The sequence below is a fragment of the Cebus imitator genome, unplaced genomic scaffold (genome assembly GCF_001604975.1).
Source record: "Cebus imitator isolate Cc_AM_T3 unplaced genomic scaffold, Cebus_imitator-1.0 Scaffold28, whole genome shotgun sequence".
NCBI classification, from domain to species: Eukaryota; Metazoa; Chordata; class Mammalia; order Primates; family Cebidae; genus Cebus; species Cebus imitator.
In genome coordinates this window covers 7,858,260-7,869,890 of record NW_016107343.1, presented here as the reverse complement: position 1 = coordinate 7,869,890, position 11,631 = coordinate 7,858,260, and the positions used below count along the sequence as shown (strand labels likewise).

At 57.4% G+C, this 11,631-nt stretch overlaps 1 protein-coding gene across 3 annotated transcripts in view; it reads left to right on the top strand.

Annotated features, from left to right (window-relative positions):
* The window catches only part of TRIM29 (tripartite motif containing 29), a 26,978-nt gene extending 16,201 nt beyond the window's left edge, over window positions 1-10,777 (top strand). The window contains exons 6-10 of one of the 3 annotated variants that reach the window (XM_017523548.2): window positions 1,498-1,590; window positions 3,770-3,868; window positions 5,027-5,128; window positions 6,640-6,716; window positions 9,596-10,777. In XM_017523548.2, the coding sequence (XP_017379037.1) occupies window positions 1,498-1,590; window positions 3,770-3,868; window positions 5,027-5,128; window positions 6,640-6,716; window positions 9,596-9,658 (434 nt within the window). In that variant the 3' untranslated portion in view covers window positions 9,659-10,777. The remainder of the gene's footprint in view (window positions 1-1,497; window positions 1,591-3,769; window positions 3,869-5,026; window positions 5,129-6,639; window positions 6,717-9,595) is intronic. The other 2 variants (XM_037736748.1, XM_017523549.2) reach the window with 2 other exon arrangements.
* Window positions 10,778-11,631: the final 854 nt, after the last annotated feature.

The following is an 11,631-nucleotide window of genomic DNA, read 5'->3' as shown; positions in this document are numbered from 1 at the left end:
ACACACACACACACAAACACACACACACACAGGTTTGGGGGATTTAGGGAGACGAGATGAGCTCAACAGAGAAGTACCTATGCCGCCCCACCCAATTTGAAAACAGCCCCTGGGCTTCTTGGTGTTGGGCTCTCCCTCCTCGGACATTCCTGGTGTGGGCCAGGCCCCAGCCAGCCAGCCTGCCCCTCCCTGCCCAGGGTGCTGTGCCTTTGGGCCAAGTTCTAGGAGAGGATGATCTGTTCTAACCAGCCGGCCCCAGCACCACTCTCCTCAGAACCCCTGACCCGCCTTGCCCTGGCTCTGCCCCTCCTGTCTCTCCCTTCCATCCATGGGCCAGGCCCTGGGGTGCCATCGAGTGCCCTGACAGGCTCCTGTGGGTCTCTCCTGCTCTGTAGGAGACCCAGGGCCTGGCATGAGCCTCCTGCAGGCTGTGGGAGAGGGTGGAGGGAAGCATCACCCGCTATGATGCCACCCCGAGGGCCTAGGGCCTGGGGGACCTTGGGCAGGCCTCAGTACCCCTATCTGAGAAGAGGGGAGGTTGTGCTCACATGCTGGGAGACTTCCCAGCTCTGTCACTGTGAGTCAGTCTATGATGTCTGTGATGGAAGAAACAGGTTTCCCCGGCATTCCTACCCAAGCACTGTGGGTAGAGCCCTGTGCCGAGGACAGGAGGGACAGGAAATCTGTCCTCTGAGAGCTCTCAGGCTCAGGGTGAGGTTGGGGGAGGGCATCAAGGAGTCACCAAGAGATGAAAGAAACAAGCCTGCTAAAGGGACTGGGTCCTGAGTCTGGGAGCTTTGAGGTCAGCGGGATTGACAGTGGCTGTGATTCCTTCCTGGGAGGGGTGAGTTTCCAGCAACCTGTGCTCAGTAGAGGGGACATGACTGTGATGGGCAGAGGGCATCAGGGACCACCAGCACAAAGGCTTACAGGCCGGACTGGCGGGGCTGGAACTGGGGGTGTGGTGTCTTCTGAAGGTCAGGTGGGGAGGGACAGAGGTAACAGAGGACTGGAATACACAGGGGAGCTCACTGTTTTCAGCTGTACAGTGGGGATGTCAGTCACCACTGCTTCCTCATCAGGCTGTTGTGAGAGCCCAGGTGTGTGGGAAGGAAAGCGCTTGTGAAGTGAGGCTCTGATCTCCCGGGAAGCAGCTGCCTGTGTGGGCCCCTGGGAGGTGTTCCTGGTGCATCAGGCCGCCTCCAGGAGGCTCCACCCTCGTGTGGCCGAGAGCCTGCCGACTCTGCCCCAGTGGTGGCCATGGGCTCTCCAGGTGTTTGCTGACGCTCTCTGCGTGGCTACTAACAGAGCCCTTCTACTCTCAAAAGCATGCCGATTTGGGTGATAAATTAGTTGATGACCTTATGTCAGACCCAAAGGACCTCTCTCAGTGGTGGAATCCAGGTCCTGTGATGGGCGCTTGAGCCACTTTTGGGGGCAAGGAGTGCTGCATGACACCCTTTTGTGCAATGACAGCCCCCTTCATCTGCTTCACAGGCGGGGCCCGGACATCGTACCAGCCCTCATCTCCTGGCCGCTTCACCAAGGAGACCACCCAGAAGAATTTCAACAATCTCTATGGCACCAAAGGTAGGTGGTGGCTCAGCTTGAGGCTGCACAGGGTTCACATGGGGCTGTACAGGCAGGAGGGGCATAGAAGTGGGGCCCTGGGGCATGGGGCTGGGTCTGCAATGTGGGATGAATGTGGGGAGCTGGGATGGGTGGGGGGCCCAGACACAGGTGGGGAGAGGTCCTACCTGTGGAGTGTGAATTGTGTGTGGATACTTTTGTGGGGGACACTGTTAGTTAGGCTGGTGCCCCTGAAGATCCTTGAGTGCCTGTGTTCTTCGATCCCTGAGGAGGGATCTGGGGAAGCTGAGGCTGCGCAGCCACCTTGGGCGTAAGTGTGGGGACCCCTGCACACAGCAAGTAACAGGGCGTGAGGACCCACAGAAAATCTCTACTGATTTGTGTACTTCTGCAGTGAAAAGTCGTACAGTGGTTAAAACAAGTTAGTTTGGCTGTGACCGGAAAGAAAGACATGGCAGGAAATGGGGCTGGCCTTGGAGCTCCAGGCGGGGAGGTGATCCAGCAGCACCTTAAGACCCAGGAGAGGTGAAATGGGGGTGGGGATGTGGCTGCCCCAGGGGAAGCTGCTCAGTTCAGGGTCTTCCTCTGCCCAGTGCTCTGAGGGGACCATTTGCCCAAGGGCAGGGCCATGCACTCAATGAGACCTGGTTCTGGGAGGCCCTGGTTCTGTCCTCTGGGCTCCTGGTTACATGCCAGCCATGCATGGGGAGGAAGGGGACCAGGTCAGGCCCTGGCCCGGACATAGCACTGGAGGACTCTTCAGTGAGGACAAGACCTGTGGAGACTGGAGGGTCAGGGGCACCTGGAGGACAGAGCAATGCCTAGGCATCTACGACCAGGACTGGATTCATAGCCGGGACCAGTGGCACCCCCTCTTCCACATATGCAGTAGACCGTGAGCACCTTGAGGACAGAGCTTATTTGTCCTGATCGGTGCTACAGCCCTAGGACTCAAAAGTAGGAGGGGGTCAGGCCAGAAAGCAGTTGTTGAGAGAGGCAAAAGGCACCAGTGAACAGGACAATGTGTCTGGCCTCAGGGAGCCCTGGGTGGGCGTGCTCACGGAGGCCTTGCTGCAGAGGCTGCCTGTGATCCCTATGGGGGGAGCTTTGCACTGGGGCCAGTGGCCAGCCCCAACCATCTCTGACACCTGAGGCCAAAAGTCAGCCCCAGCCCTCCCCACAGGCAGCTGAGGGGTGAGCTTGACTAAGCAGGCCACTGATGCTTCAAGCCTGGTGGGGGGGTGTGCTGGAGAAGGGTGTGTCACCCACAGGGGCTCTGAGCCCCCCACTCCAATGCCCTCTGAGTGCTCTGGCTGCTCCTCCCACCCCCTCCCCATTGCCTCCTTTGGACTACAGGACATGCCTGCATATGGGCATGTGGTAGCCTATTCAACTTGGCAACTATCAACTGCCTCTGTCCCCAAGTTTTAGGTGTTTGTATTTATTTGTTCGTTGGTTCATGCATTCTATCCATCAACCATACAGTGAGCACCTTCCAGGAACCAGGCTCTGTGCCAGGCACTGGCTGTGATGCAGGGGCCAGACAGGCACATTCCCAGTTCGTGTGAGCTCTCTGCGGGAGGCAGACAATTGAGCAAGCAATTGCAACCCAGAGGGTGGCGGGTGCAGGACGATGTGGGGAGGGGGCTGAGGCACATGCAGACATCGGGAAGGTGCCATGTAGACTGACACTTGAAGACCCCACACATGAATCGCTGAGGGTGGGGAACAGCAGGAGTGTCCTAGGCAGAGGACAGGGTCTGGGCACACAGCCTGGGGCAGGAGAGAAGCTGGAGTGTCTCAGACAGCGGTGCTCAGCTTGGCTGGAACGTTCCGTGGTGGAGGGAGAGCAGACATGAAGCCAAGAAGTGGGAGATGGTGGGTGGTGGGGGTTGGGGGGAGCAGCTCAAGACAGAGTTGTGGGCTGCGCTTTGGACTTTGCGTCTTATTCTGAGGACAGCGGCCTTTAGCTAGGGCAGGGACCTGTCTACACTTTATATTTTAGAAAGGTAACATTGGGGCAGAGGACAGGGGTGAGGTGTCACTGGGATCACAGAGTGGCATCTTGGCTTAAGTCGCGGCCAGTAGCTGGAGAGTCACCAACCTGGCTGTGTCCTGGTCGTGCCCCCTCCCCCGTGCCTGGCTGTGGGGGCCTGACAGCTCTTCTTTGCCTGGCCAGGTAACTACACTTCCCGGGTCTGGGAGTACTCCTCCAGCATTCAGAGCTCCGACAATGACCTGCCTGTCGTCCAAGGCAGCTCCTCCTTCTCCCTGAAAGGTGAGCTTGCCCATCCTGGCCCCCTGCTTTCCCTCGAAGCTGCCCGAACCTCCCAAGCCCTGCTTTGGTCTCTTCCCTGAGCCACTAGTTCCTCCCTCACCTCCTGGAGGAGAGAGCCCTGGCCCAAGAGCCCGGGGAGCTGCCGCCATGGTCTTCGCTGGAAACGAGGGCAGGGTAGGGGCTGGGCCACATCAGCGCTTCCCAGGGCTTGTTTCACTGCACACTAATCTCTAACTACAGGCTGCAACAGCGGCTTTCAGTGGTCAGGACAGGGGGACACACTATACCCCCTGCACCCTGACCTCTCTTGTCCTAAGTGTGCTGCTTCTACTGCAGAGTTTATTTAACTCCCAGCATTGGCTGGCTGTAGGGTCCTGTGGGCCTGGAGCACCCACCAGCATCCCGCAGAGTCAATCCCTCAGGCGCCTCTTTGGGAAAGGCAGGACCAGACCACCTCTAAGGCCCCCAAGACTGATCCTCCTTTCCTGCACCCTGTCCCCCGCCTGCCTGCGGTGCTCCCCAGCACTCTGACAAGGCAGAGTGGTCGATGCCTCCTGTCTCCTGGGGCTGGGGGTATCCCGAAGGGGCAGGCTTGAACCAGACCCTAGCTATGGGCCCAGGTCCTCATGTACCTCCTGAAAGATCCCAGGGACAGCGCTAATGGCTGTGGTGGGAGTGACCCTGTCTCTCTTCTGGCATCCCAAACATCTGGCCTGGAAGTCAAGATCAGCAAATTGAGTCGGCTCCGGAGAAGGAAGGGCTATGCAGGGCAGAGAGACCCCTGAGCAGTGGCCTCTGAGGCCTCATCACTCATCTGTCCCTTCCAGCCCAAGGTCCTAGACTATACCCAGGGCAGGGATTCTCAGAGCTGCCAGCAAGGTGAAAGAGACAGGAATATGAGCGGAGGTTCCCAGCTTGCAGGACCCTGGGCATGTCCTAGCCCTGATCTGGGCCTGGGGAGCTCCAGGACTTGCCTTGGCTTGTTTGGCTCCTAGCAGGTGCCTCTCTGCTCTCTGGTCAAGCCTGGGCCACAAAGCACCTGGCAGGGAAGGTGGCCGCCCTCAGGCATGATTCAGAACAACCCCCAGAGTGAGGTGTGGGTCCTTCTGGCCCCTCCTGGGACCAGCACCGTGCCACTAATGCCTCTCTCTCTCCCAGCAGGCACTGGGAAAAGCCCCTATCAGTTCACCAGCTTGGGACAGGCCACTGCAGAGTTTTCCAAACCACTGGGTCGCAGTGGGCTGTCTAAAAATAATCCCGGTACCTGCCCATTTCCCATGCCTCCCCTATTCTCTCCCACAGCGGGGCAGGTGGGACATCCTTGGGGGGCTCTCTGCCACTTCTAGGGTATGCTGGTCCCTTGTCCCAAGAGCTCCCTGGAGAGGGATGCATGGCCCCACCTGCCATCCTAGCACACTCTCTATCTGGACTTCTGCCTGCTTCACAAGGCGGGTCTCTTGGGCCACACTGACCCCACCCCTGTTTCCATTCTCCCTTCTCTCATGGCTGGCATGGGATTTTCTTTCTGGGAACGGAGAGGTGAGACCTGAATTCTCCTCTTAATCTCCACTCAGGATCCCTGGAATCCCCTCTTTCCAAGGCTGCCCCCACCCCCAGATGCAGGAAGAGACCCAGGTTCTTTGCTCTGTCTCCTCCCACTCCTCCTTGCTGAGTGCCAACCTGGGAAGGGCCAGCCCAGCTGGCAGCCTGGCAGTGCTCATCATGGCCTGATCTGCTCATCCTTGCTTAGAGTAAGGCAGAACAGGGGCTTCCTCAAAGCAGGCTGCAGCCTCTCTCTGGACAAATCGGGCCCAGGACAGAACCTGCTTATTTCTTGAGGGCCTCAGCGTCCAGATCATGGCCTGTGTCTTCCCAGGCACACCGCCTGTCGCTGCAGGCTGATGGCTGACACTGAGAGGGCCTTCATTGTCTATGAACCAGAGCTCCTTACTGGTCTGTCTGGGCTGAGGCTGAGGGGGTCAGGGCGGCCCCGCCCTACACTAGCACCTTTGCAACCAAGCTCAGAGAGCGCACCTGCTCCGGGCTTCTAGGGCTTGCTGTCCTAACCCTGGGAGGCCACAGATAAATTCCTGCCCCTCTCTAGGCCATAGTCTCTGGCTAGTGAAACAGGGGAGAGGCCGCAGAGCTGGTGGGAAAACATGAATATGGGTTTTGGAGTCTGGCAGCACTTGGTTTCAAACCCCGACTGCTGCTTATAAGCTGTACAACTCAGGCAAACTGCTGAGCTCATAGAAATGGGGGCCAGGCTCAATGAGAAGACATCTGCAAAGTCCCTTGCGCAGTGCTTGGCACAGGTGGGGCTCAGTGAATGGGAAGCATCGTCCAAACAGTACAGGGGAGTCCAAGTGAGCACCTCCTGCCAGGAGACTCTAGCAGGCCATGGTTATGTGTGGCTCTCCTGGGCTCTGGGAAGGGAAGGGCCTGTGGTGTGAACCTCTGGGGTGGGTGGGTGGGTGGAAATCCCTGCAGAACAGCGTGATGCTGAACTGGATGTGGGGGCAACACTCCCCTGCTGCCTGGCCCAGCCCACCTGGCCGGCTCCTCCTCCTTCTGTCTGCTTTGCTGCTTCCTCCCTTCGGCCAGCCTCCCCAGGCACCCTGGCTGCTGCACGCCTCTTCAGGCGGCTGCATTTGGTAACGGGCTGGATGATGCTTGGTGGTCACTTTGGAGAAGGCAGCTGTGCTGCTTGGCCCCAGGGGCCCCTGACGAGCAGCCCTGCTCCCTTTGACCTGAGTCTCTTGTCTTCCCAGGCTTTCCCTCCCTCATGCGGAGCCAGAGCCCCAAGGCTCAGCCCCAGACTTGGAAATCTGGCAAGCAGACCATGCTGGTAAGGGAAGTGCTGCCGGGAGAGCCCAGGCAGGTCCAGAGACCTGGGCACTGAAGGGGGCTCCCTGGGGGGAACAGGTTCCAGGGCCTGTGGGAGGGTGATGACTTCTCTGGGCCAGCAGGTAGAGGAGAAGAAGGGAGCAGTGGCCTGAATACCTGCACACAGCAGAGAGTAGTAAGGACCCAGGGCTAACGGGCAGGTGACTGGCCAAGCACACACTGTCTGGACCTCAGTTTTCTGATCTATAAAGTGGGCAGCCTTGGTTTATTTATTTGGCAAATGCTTGTTGGACGCCTATACTAGTGGAATGACAGGTTGGGTTCTGCCAGCTCTGGGATTGTAAAACAGCCCAGCAGGAGAACAGGCCTCCTAGAGATGGGTCCCACCTCCCTGGGGGCAGTTCTACACTTCTGACAGCATAGAGGCCATTGGTGTGATAGTGTGGGGGTGAAGGGGGACTGGAAAGTTGGGAATAGATATATTTAGGGTCAATATCTAATGGCCCTAGGCCAGACATATCAGAAGAACGGCATGACAGGGAAGTATGGCTTTGGGGTCCAGGCCATCTGCAGATGGTGGGGTCCTGGATGAGTTAGATACCCTTTCTGAGACTATTTCTTGCTTTTTATAATGTGGTGACTGAGATGATCCCCAATACCCATTAGATCTGATGTACCTGACCCTGACTGAGACCTCAGTGATTGGGGACTGTGGTTCACAGGCAGAGCCCCCATGTGCCTGAATGCCTTGCTCCTGAAGGTCCATTCTAGACCCTGCTGCAGGAGTCGGTCAGCTGCCGTGGCATGTGGGTGGCATCAGGAGCTCTGCTAGAACCAGGGCCGGAGCCCCTGGCTCTTGCTGTCCTTGTAATTGGAGGTCAGAGCAGGGGAGGTGATTTGCCCGGGACCACAAAGAGTGGCTGGGGCTGGTTTACTTGGAGAGAATCTTTAATTGCTGGCGATGGGAGCTAAGTGATCGTGTGTGTGATTTGGAGCCAGGCCCAGGGGCATTGCAACAGCAGGACTTCGAAAAGCAGATATGGGGAGGAAAAGGAAGGTTTCTGTTCTAGTCTCCGTCCTTCCCCTCCCTACCACATACTTTTTCCATTCTCTCAGAGCCTACGGCCCTGAAGAGAAGGCTCATCAGCACTTTGAGGCCCCCAGCAGGGCAGGGTTCTGGTGTCCAGCAAGCACCCAGCGCTAGGAGAGTGGAGGCGGGTGCTGGGGTGCAGAGACGCTGAGCTGAGAGCCAGTTTCCCTGGGGGCTTGCCCAAGTCGTCCATTCACTTGCTGCATGACCTTGCGTGAGGAAGAATGATTCCTTTGTGCCTCAGTTTTCCCATCTGTAATTAGGATGATTTCCTAGCTCTTCCAGCTGCCACATATGCTGTGACCTCAAGCCAGGGAGAGGAAGGGAGGGCTGGGGGAGCACTCTGCCCAGATGCCATAGGGCCGTATTCCTGCCCACCTACACTCGGGGCTTTTAACCAGACAATGCCATTCATCGACCTGCAATCCATATTATTGACCCGGCCTTCCTCAAAGAAAGGCTTCAGCCATTTCCAAATCTATTAACTTTGCCCTGTGAACTGCTTGGGGTCCAGGCTGACCCCTGGGGTCAGGAGACCTGGATCCAGGCCCTGCTCTGCCACTGAGTGGCTGTTCTTTCCCCTCCCTGGGCTCAGTTTCTTCCTGTGTTTAATAGGTGGTCTAAGCAAGGACTGAGCATCCCACAGGCCCATGAGTCCTGCTGTGAACCAGACATAGGGAAGGAGCTGACCAGGAGGTGCCAGTTCCCTGGCAGAGAGGGCCAAGGGCAATGCACCCTTGGGGTGTGTGTATGAGGGGCAGATGGTGTCTCCTGTATTGGGATCCATGGGGCATGTGGGTGGGCTCAGCCTCCGACCCAGCTCAGGGACAAATCCTCTTCCTGAGACCCTCTGAGGGCTGACTGTGTTTGCATGCGTGAGCAGGAGCTAAGCCGTGCTCTTCCACTCCATCCTGGAGGGCTGCCTCCTCACGGCCCTGATGAAGTGATCAGGGCAGGGTGGGGCATGCTGATTTCATGAATTACTGAGAGATATGATATACGGAGAAGGCCAGGAGAGCTGGCACTGGGCTCTCTCTCCAGAGATGCTCCCTGAATACCAATGGCCAGAGGAGGAGGAACAGGATGAGGGAGGCAAAGGGCTGGGGGGAGCCTGGGACCGTGTTGGGCTAGGGCAGTCGTTTACCCTCTCTGCACCCCCTCTTTATGTGGAGAGAGCCGAAGAGAACCCTGAATGCCCTTGCCGTAAGAGAAGCGATGCCGAGAACTGGGAGCTGGGGGTGTGGGTTTTGGGGGCAGCCTGCTGGGGCTTGGATTCCAGCTCCTTGCTTACCAGCTGAGTGACCTTGGGCAAGTTGCCTAGCCTCTCTGTGCCTTGGTTTGCTCAACTATAAAATGAATATGATAATAGTAATCTATTTAATTGGGTGGTTGTAAAAATTAAATGAGTACATCACATACAGCCCTCGGCACAGTGCTATGAAGTTCTGTGGAGTAGAAAGTGCTGTGTGAATAGCAGCTGCGGTGGCACTGGAGGGACCTCTTGGGCTGTGGAGAGAAAGTTCCACCAGTGTGATGGGGGGGCTGAGGTTCAAGCTCACCCACTACTATGGGAATGGGCTCTAATGAGCATTTGAGCCTGAAAATCCTGACATTAGGGACCAGCCTCTGATCACAGGGTAGGTAGGTCTTGCAGGTCAGGCCAGAAGACCTCTAGAATTGTTGGGGCTTGGATCACTGCTGCTTCCTGGGGGCAGGTTAGGGCAGGGTGGGTCTAGCTAGCAGGCTCACCTGTTGTCTGGCCTCTCTGACCACTCTTGTTTCCCCCACAGTCTCACTACCGGCCGTTCTATGTCAACAAAGGCAACGGGATTGGATCCAACGAAGCCCCATGAGCTCTTGGCAGAAGGAACGCGGCACCACACCCCTGCTCTTCCTTCTGACCCTGCTGCTCTTGCCTTCTAAACTACTGTGCTAGTCTGGGTGGGAGGGAGCCAGGTCCTGCACCTGCCCTCTGCAGCCCTCCGCCAGCCTCTCGGGGCGGTCCTGGCCTCTCCAACTTCCTCACTGGCCACACTCCATTCAGATCCCTTTCCTGCCTTGTGACCTCAGATGATCACCATCATTCCTGTGCTCAGAGGCTAACCCAGCACAGGGGTGAGATAGGTGGGGTCTACCCTAAGCCACCACCCTCCTCCTCTCGGGCTGGATCTGGAGGCTGGCAGTGAGTACCCGCATGGTATCAGCCTGCCTCTCCTGCTCACACCCTGCTGTCTCCAGACCTAGTGACCCTTCTCTCCAAGGCTCCTTCCCCCAGTGTTGTCTGTAGGTGCCTGGACAGCACAGCCACCCATCTCCCATTCACTTGGCTCGCCTCCTGCTTCCCAGAGGACTGGTTCTGCGTGCCCTCTCTGCTCCTAGCTATCAATGTCCAGTGCGGCACCACCTGCAGCCCTCGGTCACTGCAGAGGGAAACCTCTCAGTGTCTTGACATCGACTTACCCAGGCAGTGGGTCTCCGCCACATCCACTTTGAGTCTCTGGGCCCTGGAAGGTGGTCTCTCCTGACTGACAGAATGACCTTAGCCAAGATATTCCTCTCTTCCCTCTGCTGGGATAAAGAATTCTTCCGACATGATATAATCTACCCATGAAAATAGCTACAAGCTCAGCCACCATTCACCAGCTACTATACCATTTGCCTAGAGAATTTCACAAAGTTTATAATTTGGCATTCTCTCTGGCGATGGAGAATGTGGCTGGGCTGGCCGCAAAGGGTGCCTCAGCCACTGCCCCGTCAGAGACTGCCTCCTCCTTCTGATTACCCTCCATGTGGTGTATCAGGATCCCAGGGCTTGGAGAGGAGACAAAATGAGGAGCGCGTGGTAGGGACGTCTCTCATCTCAACAGCCCCAGGCCTATGGGGGCTCTGGGGGGATGGGCCCGCTTGCAGGGGTTGGGGAGGGAGACATTCAGCTTGGGCTTTCCCCTTTGGAATAAATCATTGATCCATCACTTCTCTTGCATTGAATGACTGTTTCCCTGAGTGTCCCCAGAGGAACAGGATGCAGTTCTTCTGAATGCACTTTTCTCCTCTGATGAGTGCATGGTCATCTTCCTGCTCTCCTCTTGCAGACGTGGCTCCTTTGAATCTCCCCTGATCTCCGCCACCCTGTCTGGGACACGGGTGCGGTGCAGGAGCCTGGGCCTTAGGGAGGCAGGGCTTAGCTAACAATGAACACAGTGAGAACAACAGTGGGGTGTGGGCCTGGGGATATGCTGAATACCTTGTGCCATGCTCAGACCTTCTGGCCAGCCCACTCCAGAGTCCCCAGGGAGAGAAGGGCCTGGGAGTGGCTGGGAGCCTGTAATCCCAAGCACTCTGGTGCTCACACTCGGGCTGGAGTGGAAACCCACTGGAGGCTTCAGACCTGAGGGTCTTCTCAGTGCACAGAGGGGCTTCTGGGCAGAGGAACTCACCACTCAGGCTAGCAGGAGAGCCAGGCTCCTGATGGTACTGTCCTGGGCTTAGGGGATGGAGGAAAGGAAGAAGAACTTTCTGTCCCTGGAAACCTAGAGAGACCTGGAAGGACAGCCACGGAAGGCTTCCTGGAAGAGTTGAGCATGCCAGGAGGAGGCATGGTGGTAAAGAGGGAAGAGGGTGCCAAACAACCACGTTCTTTTCTCTGATGTGGCAGGGATATCTGGGCCCCTCTGTTCTCACTGTTCTTCCTCACCCTGCTCCCCACCAGGGGCCAGATGACATCAGGGGAGCAGCCCCTCTGTCCTGGTAAAAGTCCCTAAGCAAGCTGGCCACTGGTCCACTGTGGAGGGACAACTCTCTTCCCTCCTCCTCTCTACCCTGCTGG